Source organism: Pelophylax lessonae (genome assembly GCF_965119305.1).
Source record: "Pelophylax lessonae genome assembly, chromosome: 4".
NCBI lineage: Eukaryota > Metazoa > Chordata > Amphibia > Anura > Ranidae > Pelophylax > Pelophylax lessonae.
The window spans coordinates 254,789,507-254,810,159 of record NC_138771.1 but is presented as its reverse complement, the minus strand read 5'-3'; the positions used below and the strand labels follow the sequence as shown (position 1 = coordinate 254,810,159).

The 20,653-nt window shown below is 41.0% G+C and overlaps 1 protein-coding gene across 4 annotated transcripts in view; it reads right to left on the bottom strand.

The window, feature by feature from the left end:
* Window positions 1-20,653, bottom strand: part of OSBPL8 (oxysterol binding protein like 8) — a 377,827-nt gene that overhangs the window by 106,352 nt on the left and 250,822 nt on the right. For all 4 annotated transcript variants that reach the window (XM_082257116.1, XM_082257117.1, XM_082257118.1 and 1 more), the window contains 6 exons: window positions 20,257-20,327; window positions 19,159-19,239; window positions 16,491-16,592; window positions 13,317-13,520; window positions 10,252-10,336; window positions 762-933 (listed from right to left, as the gene is read on the bottom strand). In XM_082257116.1, coding sequence (XP_082113242.1) covers window positions 762-933; window positions 10,252-10,336; window positions 13,317-13,520; window positions 16,491-16,592; window positions 19,159-19,239; window positions 20,257-20,327 — 715 coding nt within the window. The remainder of the gene's footprint in view (window positions 1-761; window positions 934-10,251; window positions 10,337-13,316; window positions 13,521-16,490; window positions 16,593-19,158; window positions 19,240-20,256; window positions 20,328-20,653) is intronic.

Sequence of the window (20,653 nt, the reverse complement as noted above, 5' to 3'; positions counted from 1 at the left end):
AAAGTAGGGAAAGTCACCCCTGACCTTTATTTTAAAATTGTGCCACACCAAAAAAACCCGCATTTGCCAATGTGTTGGGTACCACAAAAAATAAATGGTACCCCTAAAGAGCAGAGAATTTGTCTGCGTGTCAGGAATAAGTACAATTTTACATGCGTTCCGCGACACACAGTAACCTGAACCAAGCCTTTGACAAGGGTGCCTCGAGAGTGAAAATCATTTTCAAGGGAACCCAAACTCGAAAAAGGTTGAGAAACACTGTTCTAGACAATCCATGTAGGAAAACGAATCTCATCTTTATAGAGTACTGTAGTAATATAGTGGCTGTTGAAAGAAACCACAACATCCAATGTGGGACACGCTATCTAACCATAACGTATCCTCCAGATAGCATGTCAGATAGCAATAGTACCCAGAGCTTTTTAAAGAACTCTTCCTTCTTAACAGGACATATTCAGGTGCCCATATACTGTACAGTTGCATCCACACTTGGCCCTGTTGTTTTACGTTTTTGGAAATGTATGTATTAAAATACAAAACTCTCTAATGATAAATTCTCCAAGCTTATAACTTGGACATCTGCTTATTGAAAATGTTATGTACCAACTTGGCTGTACTGAAAAGACTGCACTAATGATGTGCACTGAAAAAACATCAATAAAATATTGAATTAAAAATTATTTGGGTAGATTTGAGTCAGAACATATTGACTTTAGTTTTATTTTTAGAAAAGTAAAAGGACAGAGCTGGACAATACTTACTGGAAATTTTCATTGCTGTGCATGTTGTTTGCCCTTAGCAAGCCATAGAAGTTTACGTGGCTGTTCTCATTAGAGGAGTTCAGGTCATGCTCTTTACCTTCCCTGATCATGGTGCGTTTCAGCAAACTGGAGCATTTTAGAGCCAGCTCTAGTGCATCCATCCAGCACCTTCCTAGCATAACAAAAAAAAACAGAGGCTGAAAAAAATAGCACATCCCTACAATATGTAACAGATTTTAGTGTATATTAAAGTGGTTGTAAAGGCAGAAGGTTTTTTTTTTTTTTTTTATTATACTACATTCTTTTCAGTAAGGTAAAAACCTTCTGCATGGAGCCCCCCCCTCCTAAATACATACCTGAGCCCGATCTTAATCTAGTGGTGTACACGAGAGCCAAGGTTTTCTTGGCTCTCTCACTCCTCATTGGCTCATATACAGCAACCGGAGCCATTTTGAAGGGGCAGAGCCTGAGCCCTGCTGTGTGTGTGTCTTATGGGCACTCGGCTAGGGGGACGGTAGCACTGGCAGTGGACCTGAAAAGAGGAGGAACGGGGCAGCTCTGTGCAAAACCACTGCACAGAGCAGGTAAGTATAACATGTTTGTTATTTTAATTGAAAAAAAAAAAACGTTACAAATCACTTTAACACTCTGCTTTTAACCTCAGAATATTGCCAAGGCATGTACACCTGTGGAAAACCCTTTGGGCACATCGGCTTTGATGAAGGCACAGGCTAAATCATTGTATTCTGAATCTGCTAACTGTGCAATGAAAGTACTGCTTCCACACAAACTAGATAGATTAATTACAACTAAAAAAGAACGCCTGCAGGATAATTATATTTGTGAACAGAACATTTTGATGCAAAAACACATGTTCTAATAATCTGAGGTCACCATTTTTATAGTAACAAGAATAATAACGCAATAATAAAAACGGCATAAGCATTATGCTTTAGCTATTTGACTCTTGTGTCTACTATATAAAGGCCATGCAAATATGTCTAAAAACTGTGTTGTGTTGAAGCATGAGTTTTCTTCAAGAGATGAATAGTTGAAGCTGAGTAAAACTAAAAACTAGATAAAAATGAATAGACCATTAACTCCTCCTTGATGAAAGAAAAACAAATCACAATTACTTGGTGTATCCAGGTTAATTATACCTTGTTCTCTCAGGACAAATTGAACCAACTGGACTTTTATTTGGTGGTCAATGGTCATGGATATCTCCAAATTGTGTTTTATTATTAAAGAAAAACTGACCCAAAATAGTAAAAAAAAATATATATATATTTTTTTAAACTTTAGCTGTATTTCTCTTGGAGTACATAGCACTTCTACATGTGTTTTATTTTGTTGTTTGTACTTTTAGTAGGGCCCAGAAACAACTGTGCATTGTGCGAATTTCTTAACCTACCTTAATCACACGGACATTAAATATAAAACTTGTTTTTATGCTATGTAAAACACACTGAAACTAACCTAAATCACGTCCTGATCTAACTATTTTATCTTTAGTTTTTTATTTTTACAACAGACTTTTTTTTCCGCATACTTCTCCGCTAGAGAGGAAAAAAAGAGTCTCACAGTGCAGAAAGAGAAGCAGGGGATTGGATATCACAGTCATTATTCGATTGGGAGCTTGTCCATCTGCTCCCAAATAGTTAGTCTGAGACTAGGTGCTGTTGGTGAAAGCGCAGTCACACGTGCACCCCACCACAAAAGCAGGAGGCACATATGCAGCAACACAAGAAAACCCACCTTCATGACAACACATATATGTGTACTCTCAGCGAGAAGGAGTTAATGATAAAATCATACTTTTGCTGCAACAGTCACCTTCAATTTAGAGATTTCTCCTGCATTACTTTTTTCTGCCACTAGATGTCCCCAGTCCGATAGCATCATTCAACAAAAACTTCTAAGCCTAGGTCTTCCTGGACCTTCCCCAGCCTGTTACTGGACAGTGAAATACAAAGCCGCACAGAAGTGAACTCAGAATGCCTCGATAGCACACATATACGGATTGGTTCCTTGTACGGATTCTCGCTCACTCTTCATCCCAGCTGTGCAGGGTCTGCTACAATGTCACAATTCACATACTACATGCATACCTTTAAAGGTATAACTAGTAAAAAGTCTCTATTCCTAAAAAAAAAAACTGTATTTAAAGTGATTGTAAAGTTATTTTTTTTAATAACAACCATGTCATACTTACCTGCTCTGTGCAATGGTTTTGCATAGTGCAGCACTGATCCTCCACCGCTGCTCTCGGCTGCCCTCCCACGTGTGTCACCATAGGAAACTGCTACCTATAGTGACACACATGTAAGTTCGATTCCTAGCTGGGCTGTGTGCATTTATTCTATTGGCTCTTTTTCAGCCCGACTAGGTTTTTAAAAAATTTAGTACTGAAAAGTACATTCACAAAGATTAACGCACAGGTTCTTACATGGTAAAATACTGCTAGCTAGTTGACTTGAGTTAAACACGAGGTGTATTGACAACAGAAGAAAGCTGACCATTTGAGGTGATGAGACTAATTCAGGAGAAAAAAAAGCTTGCAAAGATCACATGAATATATAAGGCTCAAAAAAAAAATTTTGTGATATTTCTAATTTTTATAATTGATTGTGTGCTAAACAGCAAAATGCAGAAAAAAATAACTCATGTAGCCCAGCACATTGACTCTGTTGTTGCCCAGACCTTTAGCAAAAATAAATTTTGTATATATATTCATTTTCAATACCAATTGGACACAAGGGAAGATGCAAACAACCGGTTATGTTGCAATTAACAACACTTCAGAGTGATGAAATACTGAGAAATATGGAGAAATACAGAGTATACAACATCTACCTTCATAGTGCTGCAGAATAAACATGATTTCTAATAGCTCCATAATCAGCTAAGGACATTTGCTCAAGAACAACAAACACATTAAAGTGTCACTAAATCCACATCATAAAAACTAAAAATAAATTGTGTATTACATGCTGTTCATACTTACCAACTCACTGAGATTCATTTTCTGTATTTTGCAAAAAACCTGGTTAATCCTGCTGCTCTCTATCTCCGCCTTCTGTCCAAGTCCCCAATTCAGCTATAGTTGGCAACTCTGCACATGCCCAGTTATCTATGCTGAGCTGACAGGTCAGGGCTCTGCCTTGTTTACATAGGCAGGGCTCTGTCCTGTGTGAATTTATGATGATCGCAGGGTACCAGCAGTAATCTATTGGCAGGCACCCAGTGATCGACATCTGCAGTGTTTAATCACTGCACGGATGGGGTCACCGGCGGCACGCGCCCCCCTATCCGGAAGTGTCAGATCATCATATAACGTACTTTGCACCTTGCAGTTATATATAACGTCACCTTGCAGCTATATATGCAAGTTATACGGTCAAGAATCGGTTAGAACTGTTTATTGATATTTTAGTTTTACTCTGCATTCCAAAGGCAATTTTTTTTATTTTCAACATGTGACCAACAGCAGAGGACTGGAAGCTCCTTTTGCTTATGTTTCCCTGCAGACAGGCTGGGGAAAAGCTACATCATGTGACAGTTGTATATCAATTAGGAGAAAGGTACTTTTTTTTTTTTTATTATTAAAATAATTACAGTGCCATCATCCACATACAGAAATGGAAAGGACAATGTAAATAAACAATGTAAATTAAAATGTTTAGTATCACTTTAATTATCCCTTTGGGGATGGCACTCGAAATCTATGTCACGAGACAACACACAGTGCAATAACTCATGGCGACTAATCAGAACCAATATTTTACTAAGCTAACGAAAACCTGATTGATTGCTAGGGTTTACTGCATTATAATATGCAGGGAGGTTAGAGAATTCCACTCTCATAGTAGTAAAATCTCCTCCAAACTAGGATGTGATTGTTAATACAAACTGCCCTGAAAATATGTTTCACAAGCTCTGTTGGTTGTAGGAGTTAAAGTATTTTGTCTGCTGGCACAATGGCATTTTCTGCTGCCTCACCCACGTCTGCTGCATGCCACAGAGCAGCTATACAAAACCCAGGAATGTTATTCCACATTAACACTCTAAATACCAAGGGACCATGAACAGTTGTTACAAGGGTAAAGCAGTCTATCCATTCTATCCTTATTACATGAACCATTTTTGAAGAACACTGTTATTCAATGTGTCACTTTGGATACCGTGGGACAGTCAAACGTCCTTCCAAATTAACATACTGATTCAAGAAATCATAAGTGTCTTAAGACACTTTCACAGATGTAGAATATAAACTAGCCTAAAAAGAATCTCGTAAAATATGCAAAAATGTAAAGTGAAAAGAAGAAACATTTGTTCTCCTGATTCTCCCCAAGGTTGTCTGAAAGAAAGCTACTGCACCCTCTCACCCCATCAGTTTCCTCGTGTATCACTGATTTACTAACACTGGATGTCACACCACTTTCTCAAACTCAATCTATACAAAACCAAGCTCATACTATTTCCTCCCCCACGTGCCCCCTTCTCCTGACTTCTCTGTCAAGATCAATGGCATAATAATCAACCAATCCCCACATGCCAGGGCGCTAGGGGTAGCCTTGGGACTCTGAACTGTCCTTTCAGTCCCACATCCAATCCCTTTCCAAATCATGCTGCCTCAACCTCTGCAACATCTCCAGAATACGCCCATTTTGAACGAATGAATGTTATCCCTCGTCTTATCTCCCCCTTCAGTCTATCACAAATGCTGCTACCAGACTCATCCACCCTACCAACCATTCAGTGTCTAGAACACTTCTTTGTCAATCCCTCTACTGACTTTGGCTCACCCAACAAATAAAATTCTAAGTACTAACAACAACTTACAAAGCCATCCACAACTCTGCCCCCCAGCTACAGTACTAACCTGGTTTCAAAATATTGTCCAAACCGCTCTGTTTGGTCCTCCCAAGACCTCCTGCTCTCTAGCTCCCTTTTTACCTCCTCCCATGTGTGCCTCCAGGACTTCTCCAAAGCTTCTCCCATCCTTTGGAACTTCCTACCCCAATCTGTCCGAGCAGGGCCCTCTGATTGCTCTTGTACCAAATTGTATTGTAACTGTAATGTCTTCTTTCATTTTGTAAAGCTCTGAGCAAACTGTTGGCACTATATAAATCCTGCATATATTAATAATATTACCTTCACACTGATTACTGATTGCAGGCTCCCCACTCTAATTTCAGGTTAGCCCACCCCAAGTATTTTGGAAACTGATCGTTAGACATCATAGTTTCCTCCCAGATATGGATTTCAGTTTGTACTAGTCTGGTTAGACTAGCCCTCTCAATGCACCTACATGGGTACCTTCATTTCACACATATAGTGTCTTGAAAGAGTTACAACCAAAATTGTAAATGTATTTTCTCTTTCGTTCATTGACGGACACAGCTCCTGATTCATCTTAACCATTGGGTTATACTGCTCCCTACAGGAGTTAGACACTAGGCAGGAAAAAGCTGGATTACACCTATGGGCAGTGCCAGGGGGTAAACACCCAGTCTCAGCTATAGGCACTCAGTTTTGTTACAAGCAGTGTCAGAAGAAAGCCAACTCCACAGAGGGGCGGGTGCTGTGTCAGTCAATGAACATCAGAGAAGAAAGCCAACTCCACAGAGGGGTGGGTGCTGTGTCCGTCAATGAACATCAGAGAAATGGATTTTACGGTTAGTCAAAAATCCCATTTTATTGGGATTTTATGTGATAGACCAACACAAAGTGGCACATAATTGTGAAGTGGAAGGAAAAAGATAAATTTTTAATATTTTTTACAAAAATCCCATTTTCTCTTTTGTTCATTGACGGACACAGCTCCTGATTCATCTTAACCATTGGGTTATACTGCCCCCTACAGGAGTTAGACACTAGGCAGGAAAAAGCTGGACTACGCCTATGGGCAGTGCCAGGGGGTAAACACCCAGTCTCAGCTATAGGCACTCAGTTTTGTTACAAGCAGTGTCAGAAGAAAGCCAACTCCACAGAGGGGTGGGTGCTGTGTCAGTCAATGAACAACAGAGAAGAAAGCCAATTCCACAGAGGGGTGGGTGCTGTGTCCGTCAATGAACATCAGAGAAATGGATTTTACGGTAAGTCAAAAATCCAATTGTATTGGGATTTTATGTGATAGACCAACACAAAGTGGCAGGAAAAAGATACATTTTTAATATTTTTTACAAAAATCCCATTTTCTCTTTTGTTCATTGACGGACACAGCTCCTGATTCTTCTTAACCATTGGGAAGTCCCAAAGCAGAGTTAAACATGAGGGGTGGGAAAATATCAGAAAAAAAATTCCCAAGGCTAACCACAGCCAACCAGGTAACATAGAGCTCAACCATAAACAACTGGAGCTCACCTAAAAAAACAATACACCCTCAAAGAGTACCATTTCCTCTAAACAGAAGCCAGCAAAACCTTGCGGCCAAAAGTAGTATCCGCAGATGCCAACACAACCACTTTCCAAAAGACTTTGTAAAAGTGTGCACCGATGACCAGGTGGCTGCCTTGCAAAACCTGCATCACTGACGCATGAAGATGAAAAGCCCAGGAGACACTAAGGGCCCTAGAAGGTTGCTCCTTCACAGGGAAAGGAGGAACCTGACCCCTAATGCAATAGGCCTGAACACCCATCTGACTGATCCATCTGGAAATGGTGAGGCCCACCTGTGAGCAAAAATAGAGTCTGACTTCCTAAAAGACTCCGTAGCTGCCAGGTACACCCTAATTGCCCAGACCACATCCAAGACATGCAAGGCAAGTTCCTTCAGATGTTTAGGCCTGGGACACAGGGAAAGCAACACAGGGACAGACCACCTTAGGAAGGAACGACGGACAGAGGCAAAGCACCACCTTATCCTTGTGAAGCACCAGCAATCAGTTCCGACACCCTGCATTCAGAGGTGATAGCCACCAAAGAAGGCCACCTTCTGGGGCAATGTAAGCAGGAAAACCTCCTGAATATTTTCAAAGAGAACCTTCAGTAGAGCTAAAAGCACCAACAGAGCCTGCACTGAAGGAACTAAAATGTCGGACACCCTGAAGAAAAGGTACGCACCAGGGAGTGTGTGGCCAAAGGTCGCTGGAAAAAGACCGCCAAAAACCCGATACCTGGCCCTCGATGGTACTCAATGCCAATTTTTGTTCAACCCCCCATTAAAGGAAGGATAAGATCTGATCCACCGAGAAAGAGCGAGGCTGAACCCCAAAAGACTCACACCACGCAATGTACGTCTTACACGTACAATGGTAGATCTTCCTTGAGGCAGATTTCCAAGCTTTTAACAGCGTAGGAATCACTGATTTAAACAAACCTTTACCCTTCAGCACCTGACGTTTAACAACCAAGCCGTTAAAGCCAGCGTCCATAAAGCAGAACGGAAGATTGGTCCTTGGGACAGCAGATACTCCCTGAGAGGAAGTCCCCAAGGAGCATCATCGACCAGCTGTACCAGATCGGCATACCAACATCGGCGAGACCAGTCTGGAGCCACTAGAATGCCTGGAATCCCTTCTGTCTGAATCCTGCACAGGAGTCGTGGCAGAGGTTTGAGAGGACTGGAACAAATCATTCAGCCCACCTTAGAATGCCGGCTACTTACCGAGCCGCCAGGGCACCTATTGTGCCCCCATGGTGATGGACATAGACCACGGCCGTGGCATTATCCAAATAAATTTGTGCCGGACAGCACTGAAGACAATTATCTAATGATCCAGACAAAGTCTGGTCGCTCTGAGTTCCAGTACACTAATCGGCAGTCTGGGCTCTGCCAGAGTCCAGACCCCCTGAGCGTGTCTGTGCTGGGGACACCTCCCCGGGCCCGTACAGGCTGGCATCTGTGGAGACATTCGTCCAGTACAGGAGGAGAAGGATTTTCTCTGTCGAAGTTACAGAGAGGGAAGCCACCTCTTAAAGACCGTGGATCCTTGACCCATTTCACCAGAATCTCTTTAGCAGAGATCTTGTGTGGAACTGTGCAAAAGGAACTGCCTCGAGGGTGAACACCAGTAGGCCCACCACGCGCATGCAAGCCCAGAGGGATGACCATCTGTAGAACAACAGAAGTTGAATTGCCTTTTGCAATGTCTGGAGTTTTTCCCGAGGAAGAAACACTCTGGCTGAGTTGACCCAGATAGGCCATTTTTTGTTGACAGAACCAAAGCAGACTCCTGAATGTTCACCATCCCCACAGGGGTCACCTCACATAAGTTCCGACGACTAGGCTGCAAGGACGTGGCCTAAAATGTTGGCCAAATCCAGCCACGTGGGGCGCATACCTGCGGATAGTAAAAACATCCATTCCCCCAGTCCAAAAAGTGCCGCAGGGAGCCCAGAGGACATCCCTGCCCTAGTTACCAACCCCTAGGATGGCAGGGAACCCTGCTCAACCCCCCGTTGCACACCAGGAAAACCCTGTCAGCAGCAACTCCAACCAGACAGTGGCAAAGCAAGCTCATCACTGGGGACTGGGGGGAAGGGAGGGGAATCAGGGGCTCCGACCATCCCAGGGAGGAGCCAACGTCCACCCCAAAACCCTCCAAGGTTAGTGGGAGACAGCTACTTAACACACCAGGAACAGGTTGGGCACCGCACCCCGGACAGGACACCGCTCCATCGTAATGTGGGTGCTGTCGGCCAGAACACTGCGACTCGGGCGGAAGCCAGTTCATATGTGTCCTCGCGAGACGTTTAACTCGCAGGCCAGCCTCCGTCCCGTGGGTCTATGTTGTGGCCGACCTAGGACGGAGCTGCGGTTTTCACCCGTTTGCTGGCCGGACTAGGGGGACCCTAAGGATCTATATTATCCAGTTCATCGCCCAGTCCGTCACTTGATTGCAGTTCTCACAGAAACAAAATAAAAGAGGAAAAAAAAAATTCCATTCAAAATGAAAAAATTACCAGGACCAAAGATCCCAGCAAGGAACTAGGTCCTTACTTCTCACTAGGCGGAAAAAAAACTGAGGGCCTTTAGCTGAGAGTGGGTGTATTTCCCCTGGGACTGCCTATAGGTATAGTCAAGCTTTTCCCTGCATAGTGTCCTACTCTTATAGGGGGCAGCATAACCCAATGGTTAAGAAGAATCAGGAGCTGTATCCGGGGGTATGAATACCTTTTCAAGGCACTGTAACTATTCTGCATTTGAACGTTCAGCCTTTGTGTAAATGTGTACTCAAATGTATAGACATACTATGAGGCATAAGTAATGACGTTTCTCCACGATCTTCCCCTCAATTTATCATTTATTTTAAAGTAAATGGAATGGATTACATTAACAATATAAGATGCTCTATTCTCTCTTACACCCTACATACAGATCACATTGTCCATCTCTTCTGAAATAATGATTCTAAATAAATCCTGCGTTGGCAGCTGGGAAGGTACAAATGTGAGCAGCTGGTATTGACTAAGAGCAAACATAGTACAGACCAGCCTTTATTTTAAATCTTGCCTTTCAACCACAAGAAATATTGGTATTTACCGTCTGATTCTGACGCAGCTCTAATTATCAAGTAACTGCTTGGTAGAGGCTGAGTAATGGATCCAACAGCTTCACCTTTAGGACCCTTAAAAGAAATGAAGAAAATGAAAATATTTTCAGTAAGTTTAACGGAATTCATCTAAAAAGATTTGGACCAGAAAAACAAGGGAAAAATAAAGTTCTCTTAGACAACACCACTAGCCCACTGCCTCTACTGACAGCAATGGTTATCTAATGCAGAACAGGGGAAGCTTCCTTTGCTAGGTTTATTTCTGGTTTAGGCCTACCTCCCACTAACATTCTAAGGAAGAGATATGGTGACACAGGTTCTAATTTTAAGAATGCCTTCACATGTGTATTACTAGGAGAAGCAAACACAGACCAGTCATAACACTGTGGTTGATTTACTAAAACTGCAAAGTGGAAAATCTGGTGCAGCTCTGCATAGAAACCAATCAGATTCCAGGTTTTTTGTCAAAGCCTAATTGAACAAGCTGAAGTTAGAAGCTAATTGATTTATCTGTACAGCTGCACCAGATTTTTGCACTCTCCAGTTTTAGTAAATCAACCCCATTTTTACCCCCCACCATAACCTTTTCGATGTATGGACTCCACCAGACCTCTGAAAGTATGCTGTGGTATCTGGCACCAAGCCCTCAGTAGCAGTAACTAAGTCCTGTAAGTTGCGAAGTGGGGCCTTCATGGACTGGACTTGGTTTTCCAGTACATCCCACAGATGCTCAATTGGATTGAGATCTGGAGAATTTGTAGAACAAGTCAACACCTCAAACTCATTGTGTTTCCCAACTCATTTATCTATTTGTAGTTGTTTTGGCTGTGAACACAGGTCAGCATGGGCACCTTTACCAGTCTGTGGTTATGCAGACCCATACGCAACAAACTGAGATGCACTATATTTTCTGACACCTTTCTATCACAACCAGCATTAAATTTATCAGAAATTTCAGCTACAGTAGATCTTCTATTGGATTGGACTACACAGGCCAGCCTTGTACCCCATGTGCATCAATGATCCTTTGACGCCCCTGTCGCCAGTTTTCCTTCCTTATACAACACTTTTGGTAGGTCCTGATCACTGCAGACCAGGAACATCCAACTAGAGTTGCAGTTTTGGAGATGTTCTGATCTATTCGACTAGCCATTATAATTTGGTCCTTGTCAAAGTCGCTCGAATCCTTACACTTGCCCATTTGTTCTGCATTCAACACGTCAATGCCAGGGATAACATGCTCAATTGCTGCCCAACATATCCCACCCATTTTTAGGTGCCACTGTAATGAGATAATCAATGTTATTCACTGATCCACCTGCTAGTGGTCTTAATGTTATGGCTGAACGGTGCATGCACCCCATTAAGAGAAAGCTCTTTCTTTATAATGGGACAATCCTCATGATGTTGTACTGGAGTAATGGTTTGTGGTCTTCCTGATCTTGTACTGGTGTGATGGTATGTGGTTTTTCTGATATTGCCCTAGTTCTATGCTGTGTGGTCTGACACTGTACTGGGATATTTCTATGTTGTATTTCTAACACTGCACTGGGCTTATTATATGTATTAATGCTGGCATTGTACTATGGTTATGTGGTCCTCCTGATACCATATGTGAGCCTTCTGATATCGCACAGGAATTGGATTTTTTGGACATTGTACTTAAGTTCTGCTAAGTGGTCTTTCTCATGCTGAAATGCGATTATATTATGTGGTCTCTCTCATATGGTACTGGGGTTCTGCTATGTAATCTTTCTGACACTGTACTGGGGTAATGCTATGTGATCTTTCTGACACTGTACAAAAAGTGGTCACCTCTCCCACCTATAACTGGTCTTGATAGCAAGGAGCACTGGAAGGGCAAACGCAGATCAAAAAAGCCAGTTTAAACCCCTGTTTTTAACGCATACTATTAGACAGGTTAATTTGGTTGGTCGCTAGCTGGTTGGTAAGTAGTGACTGGAAATCTCCTTGCTTTTTTGATCTGCGTTTCCCCTTCCAGTGCGCCTTATTATCAAGACCAGTTATAAGGGAGGTGACCACTTTTTGTATTATCGTTTATATTGGTCAGGCAATGCACTGACACCTTTGCTGCCATTGTGCAATGTGCTGGGTGTTCAGTGTGACCCTGCGCCTTTAAGGAGGGGTGGGCTCCCTCCAGTCACCTGTCCTCCATCTATCCATTAGAATACATGTGCTCTCACTGTGGAGACTCTTTATAGGGAGAGTTAGGGTCTGCAGATAATAGGGTGCCTTGCCGTGGCCTGCAGCTTACACATATATTTACAAGTGTGTGCAACTAAACCCCTGTTTTTAACGCATACTGTTAGACAGGTTAATTCGGCTGGTCGCTGGCTGGAAATCCCCTTGCTTTTTTGATCTTTGTGACACTGCACTGGGGTAATGCTATGTGATCTTTCTGACACTGTACTGGGGTAATGCTATGTGATCTTTCTGACACTGTACTGGGGTAATGCTATGTGATCTTTCTGACACTGTACTGGGGTAATGCTATGTGATCTTTCTGACACTGTACTGTGATCTTTCTGAAACTGTACTGGGGTAATGCTATGTGATCTTTCTGACACTGTACTGGGGTAATGCTATGTGATCTTTCTGACACTGTACTGGGGTAATGCTATGTGATCTTTCTGACACTGTACTGGGGTAATGCTATGTGATCTTTCTGACACTGTACTGGGGTAATGCTATGTGATCTTTCTGACACTGTACTGGGGTAATGCTATGTGATCTTTCTGACACTGTACTGGGGTAATGCTACGTGATCTTTCTGACACTGCACTGGGGTAATGCTACGTGAACTTTCTAACACTGTACTGGGGTAATGCTATGTGATCTTTCTGACACAGTACTGGGGTAATGCTATGTGATCTTTCTGACACTGTACTGGGGTAATGCTACGTGATCTTTCTGACACTGTACTGGGGTTATACTATAGGAGCATGTGGTCCACAACATTTACTATGCATTACACATCAAAATAATTCAGTATTCCATAAAAGATTTTCATAGCAGAATAGTAGGAGATATTTACCTTAACAGCCCAGATTGACTGTTCCAGTGGGTGAAAAAGTTTAAAGCAAAATCCATCCTTTTTAGATGGCCTCTCTATGATTTCACAGGCATTCAGTAGAACTGTGCCTACCCACTGTCCATTTTTTGGGGTTTTGTAGATTAACAGGACCCCTGGTTTTAACACACACCACAGTTTTGTCCAGCTTTTTAATGTCCCTCTAATCTGTAAAAAAACATGCAACACATTCTTAAGGTGAAAATCCACTTATGATAAAATAAAGTAAATACAAATGTTACACAAGGATTATTGTAATACAATACATAATTTTCTTTCTGGTTCGATTTGCTGCCAGCTACAATTTTCTAAAATTGTCAAAAAATTAAAATATGTTGCTTCCTGCTCACGAGATATTATGTCCCTGACAGTTTTTCTCTTATTACATCACTGGGACTCATGTGATTACATCAGAATACCCATCCTCTCAGTACTCAGGAAGTAGATGGTGGCTGCAGGAAGTGATGGGAATCCATTTATGTTTCAATACAAACAGCAGCCAGCATGTAGGCCTCAGCGACCAGGCCAGGCTTGTTTTTCTCCCTCAGTATAAGTGGAACTTTACTTAAAATAGAGCCAACCAATCACTACAACAGTTACCTTTGTGTACCGTATTTGGAATAACTAAGAAATTGATGATTGAATACCCGGAGAGCAGTTACATCTGACTGGATACCACTGATGTTCAGCAGAGTTTTCGGTCTGCATTTTTTGATCATTCAATTTTGAGTAGGAGGGTGGCGAAATTTCAGCAACTTTGTCAGTATTCACAATATGTATGGCCATCATTAAAGTTAATTTTTATGGATATTTGTGACAACTGCACCAGTAATCCTAGAGAGTATAATAGGATTACACAGATTTTACAAGAGGAGACATATTTTCACTCAAAACAGATGTACAATTAAGATGTGGTGAATGACAGGTTTTACTTTGTCACAGTCCTGTTATAGAACAGTTTAGGGTGCATTTATGAAAAAAAAGCTGCCTAAATATAAGTTTTGCCTCTCCTATTTAGCATTGCCTAGCGGTGTGACAGAATTGCTAAATATCCAACACATTATTTAAAGCAGAGTACCACTCCAAAGGGGGAAGTCCCGCTTTAAGGCCTCTACCCCACTCCTGTTTGTGAAATGGAACTTTTGGGAAGGGAAGGAGGGGGGCCCAATTTTCTAATCAGATTATTTTTTTTTTTTAATACAAAAAATAAAATACAAAAGTGGGGCCTATACAAAAAATATGATAAAGTACATTGGTTGGTAGGCTATATTCCTCTTTAAATGTCTGAAAGTCTTTCAATATTTGGCCATGGAAAATTGTGAGATGTATTTAAGACCACACATAGACCACCTATTAAATACCTGCAGTTTCTGAAGTTCAGTATAATTGTTGCTGTTAAAGAAAGTGAGAGTGGTAAAACCCAGACAATGGAAATGCTGTTTAGTTTTACACCAGATTTAGTGAGTACCCGATTTTGATAGGACCTACTTCCATTCCGACCACCTAGGCCAATGGAAGATGAAGTTTTCCTTCCCTCCCGAAGTCAGCTGAGCCGGGCCATTCAGAGTGTGCAGCGCCGTTCCCACATGCGCATCCAGCTGTGAAGCCGCAAGCTGTCACAGTTGGGTGCCCATAGTAAAAATGCCTGCGTCAGTGAGAAAGAACACAGAGATAACTCCCGGGGTAAGCACACCGCTGGATCCTGGCACAGGTCAGTGGCTGTTTATTAAAAGTCAGCAGCTACAGTATATGTAGCTGCTGACTTTTAATTTTCACTTAAGAGCCTGGAGCTTCTCTTAAATTACTCAGTTACTTCTTGGTCAGTGAAATTGCTTGGCTATTAGACATGGTATCTTTTAGATGTCAAGGGAATGCATACCTCAGCATCAGTTACACAATAAATTAAAGCTTGTCTGAGAGAAATATGGAGGTCTTAATGGCATCCCAAAGCAGCTAGCCAATAGATGTGTGTTGCAGTGCATCGACCAGATAGGTACATGCACCTTTTTTGGTACATAGGGCAGCCCATTCAAACTGGCTTTCTTAATGCAATGCACATGTGCTAACGTATCTTAACAGTGTGAATGGGCCTTAACGTGTCAGAGCCCATTTATACTGATGTGTTGCAGCAATGCATACTAACATTTGTGCATTCCTGCAATAAAACAAACCTTTGTGTAGTGCATTACGGTACCAGTGCACGCACACTGCAGTGCACCACAAAGTACACAGCATACTTTGTGGCACACGAGTTGCAAAGAAAATAAAAAAGAAGGTCATGTGCATGGTTTGATCAGTTTTGTTGGCAACATATTCATAATGAATGTGTGGGAGGAACCACAGCAAGCAGCAGGGGGGAGGGTGAATTCAACCCACTAACCTGACAATAAAATCAAACTGGCATTTCAACATTTGGGAACCTAGAAAAGCATAAACTCGCTTCCTTTGTAGGCAGTTCTTCTTTCTGTTTGTACTGACCATTCTTTCTGACTTTGTACTGACCGTATAATTTTAACAACCAATGTGTCTGCTGAAAACATTAATATGACAACAAGAATTCATCAGTCACTAGAATAGCTGATTCATGCCTGCATATATTATATTTGTCTTTCAAAATCTGGCCATAGCCCTTCATGGGGTTACAGAAAAGGGAAAACAAGAAACGAAAATGCTTATGAATTTTATAGATAACATTGTTTAAAACACTTTCAAAAGGATGATGACAGATCTGCCTGTCCTTGGGGCAATGTCAAATCTGCTGAAGTCGAGGCAACTTTAAAAAAAAAAAAAAAACAAACTCAGGAAATGAATTGTGTCACATGCACATAGAAAGACTTTCTACATGGAAATGGAATAAAACAATCAGCTACACAGGTACTGTTAATGCTCTTAAAGCATAAACAAGCATTATAAAAATGAAATACTTTCTACCTACAAACTTATAAAATCGGAAGCAATACTTGGATGAGGTACATCACTTGAAAAAGAAGTCAGACTCGTGTAGCTGGACTAAAAGCAGTATGGAATTGTTAAGAAGGCTCAAGTAGAAGTGACTTCAAACTGTTTGGCAAATAACGGCATCATTGTGAATGTATGAACTTTTATGTGAGAATAACCAGCATCATCTACAGCTCCCACCTTTAGCCAATCTGCCATGACAATAACTGATGGATCTGTGATTGTACTGAGCAATTCTTTAGTGGCCCTCTTCTTCTCCTCCCTGTAATTTTTCTTTTGCACCTGAAAGGACAGAATAAACACATTACACTAATGCAGATAACAGGAGGTTTTCATGTGGAAAACACTAATCAGTTTCCAGTCTGCCTATTCTGACCTTGGGCAAACCTAGTTATCAAAGTCAAGGTTGGAAAAAGTTGACAAAGTATAACCAAGAACAGTAGATGATTGCTTATCATATAACAAAGAAGGAAATAACAAGCACGCAGAAATGCATTTTCAGAATTTATTCAAAACACATGATGTCACATCATTTAAGACAGCCCCCACTTCAGGGCCTTGCAGGGTCCCCTTCCTCAAGGTGACATAGTGACAGAGTTAGGCTCTTTTTGGTTAGTCGCTTATGTAACGCCCATCTGAATCTACTAGTTCATTTAACACTACCCTTGTCACAACATTGTTTACAATGCTGGTGCCTAAGGATGGCTATGTTGCTCCTTCATTTATGCATTAGAGGAATGACAGTATCCACCCTAAAACAGGAGTTGTGCAAATGGCTAGCAGTGTTAACTTCACTGATGAAATTAAAACCATTTTAGTCAAACTAAAATAGGACTACAACTAAAATAATTAATAGGACTAAAATACGACTAAAACTAATATGGTATTTTAGTCAAAAGACTAGGACGAAATTCGACGTCAAAACGAACACTGCTGGCTAGAAGATGAGGTAAAAATAAAGGAAAACAAAAGCTTAAAAAAGAAAACTAATACAGTCACCATCTAAAGCAGGGCTCAAAATTTCAAGTCCTGAGCTACTAACCAGGCCTTAGGAGTTACTCGCCACCAGTTGCCCCAACCCAACCCCTACCCTGCCCCACCCCTAAACATGCTCTCGTAAATTATCTCATGAAATTACATGGTTAAATGTCTTATGCAGAATTAAGTTACAAAAATAAATATGAACAACAACTTAAACAATATAAACATAAAGCAATGTAAACATAAAAGGAAAATACGTGCTTTACATCAATACGGAAACAAAATAATAAGTGTAACTGCTTAAACCTTTTATAAACTTAAAGCATTTTTTTTTTTTAAATCTTTACAATCACACGTAGGAGACTTTCTCTAAGTGAAAGTGGGGCATTAAGGGAAAACAAACCTAGGCTTCTTTTTATGTCATACAATATGGCATATCAATAGGAAGCCAGTTTCAGACAAAGATTTGCTATGGTGTGTGGTGTACAGAAAAAGCAAACCCTGTGTAACAACCCCTTTCTGATAAAAAAAAAAATACCACTTATCAATGGCTGTGTCTGTATTGTAATCCCTAAATGGTGGTCCATTAACAGCAATCATCAAAAAGATAAATAAAGATAAAATATGATTGGCTACTATAGGCACTCTACACATCATTACTGCTTTGTTAAGTCAATATTTTAATGCCATATTAAATTTAGCATTAAAAAAATGTAAAACAATGAATGACACTTTCACTGATTTAGGATGCAGAGACTTACAGCGGAGCATAGCACTGGACAAGGGAGCGTGAGCTGCCAAAGTTAAATTTTCCTATTAACAAGCTAGTGATTGGTTACTCAGCGGTCCAAGCAACCAATCACCAGCTTGTTAATAGGAAAAGTAAACTTTGGCAGCTCTCGCCCAACCCCCCTCCCAGCCCCTACCTCATCTAGTTCTATACCGACTCCCACTGTATGCCAGGCCATGCTAAGAGAATGAAAGGGGGGGCGGAGGCTGGGAGGAGAATTGGCTTTTGTTCAACCCCGCCTGCCAGCGGCGCACCCCCAATGCGGCTCCAAATTCGCCCTCAGCTTATTTCCACTCACCTAATGCGAGCAGGTGAGTGGAAAACTTGAGGGCTGATCTAAGGACTGGTAAGCTGCAATAAATTACATATATTGCAAAAACAATAATTTACTGAGGTAGCTTTTACTGACTTTATGTACGGATACAAAAGGAAATGCTTTTCAACTTTACATAAAGAACAACCCTGAATACACTATAACAATAATATTGTTAGAATATTTATATAACGATGCCTGAAATTAGGGCTTTCAGGCTTAATTTTTTAACAGGAGCTTCTGTCAGCACTCCTGCAACAAAGGCTGGGACCTTGCTGTCAAAATGACAACTGGTGCTACTGATTTCTGACAGCTCTTGAGCCATGGCAGTGGAGGAAGACCAGGGTGTACCACATAGGACTGGGCACTTCATTGAAGGTTTTTGGGTGTCTCTTATATCCAATACTGGTTAATATAATACACAAAACAAATCACTTCAACATTTTATCGTAGACCAGGAGTCTTTAAACTATGACCCTCCAGTTGTTCAGGAACTACAATTCCCATTATGCCTAGTCATATCTGTGAATGTCAGAGTTTCACAATGCCTCATGGGATGTGTAGTTCCGCAACAGCTGGAGGGCCGTAGTTTGAGGATCCCTGTCAGACAATCAGATGAGACATACACTAGCTCTTGAAAGTTCTACGGTGAATGTATTACAATGGGTTTTGAAGTGTCCCATCCTGCAGCAAGACACATTCATTCCATAACAGATTCCCCTGGTACAAGCCACTGACATTTAACATGGTCAGCAATGACTTACCTTGAGTGATTCCTTTTTTGTAAGTTTGCTTGAGGCAGAAGCAATGTCCTTTTCAGACCCATTATATAATTTAGACTCTGACTGCAAAGGAACAACCAATTGTAGGGAACATTATAAATACAAATGTAGGTAAAAGATCAACATTCACCATTATTTGCTTGTGTTTTATCCTGTAACAAGAATCTTATAAAAAAAAAAAAAAAAAAGAAAGTATACCCCTGGATGATAAAACTCAGAAACAATATATTAGTATATCTATACACTTGAGGATACATGCTTAAAAATCAGAGGAAAAAAAATAATATATTTCCTAACAACCCCAAATTTCCTCCATCTTTTTCTATATTTGGTAGGGAAAATGAAGGTAACCCTGTTGTTTTTTTGAATATTTAATTTGCCATATTCTAAATCTATTCATTTGCAGTCCCAAATTTTTCTAATTAAAGGATTTGGCAACCAGAAGCTGTTATTTCAGTTTTGGATAGATGAATGTGCTCCTTCATAACAGACTGTCTTAATAATTCTTCAGCTGAGATCTTTGTCCCTGAGCTCTCAACACCACCCACCTTCCACAATCATTGCTAGGAAGCTACAACCTTCATTCACTTTAAATTACGTAATGCTATAATGGAGTGGGAGTGGCAGCAGAACTTCTCATTGAGGGCAGTTGCAGGGAGTTGGGTGCTGCAGTAGAGATGTAGCTAGTACTGGAGATAAGCAGTCACCTAATGATTCAGCCCATCAGCAGTCCCCGTTTAACTTATCAAGTACTTTGGATATACTATCCTTCTAGGCTTCATTTATGAATGCCCTGACACCTTCTTTCATCTGTGAATCTGTTTTGTTGATCGTTCTTACTGGCACAGGAAGAGAACTATTGTATAAGGCAACAGCCCAATTTTGATAAAGCTGATCAATTTCCATAAGCCTCTAAGTAAACTGGAGCTCTACTACATACAACATAACTTGGAACAAATACCAAAATTCTAATAACTTTCCATTGCTATATAACACAAGCACATCAGGACTTCTGGGGGGCATTTAGTGATAAAGGAAGTTGTACCAGGTAATGGCCAAGGAAAGCATGCATGAGATTACCTTGCTCTTGGACATGGAGTGAGAAGAGTCATCTTTACTTTGCAAAGTGTCATCCTTGCCCCTGTCAAAACCTAGAATAGATTTAAGAAATTACTTTACTGATTTACACAAAAACAATATACATTTTAAAATTTGAAGGCTTAATTTATGTGAAAGTACCAATTTGTACCCCCCATGTCAAGGGAGACCCATGCAGCTAGCCAACTGTCATTGTTTTTAATAGGTTGCCTGCACAGAACACCTATACGGGTGAGGACGGCTCTTTGCCCAGGTGTACATACCGGTGTAAGCCTGTGTAAGTGTGGCTCAAAAGTTTTAAAACATTATATAATATAAATGTTGGCTATTAAGAATATACATAAGGGACAAGATCGCACTGTAATAAACACAAATGTAT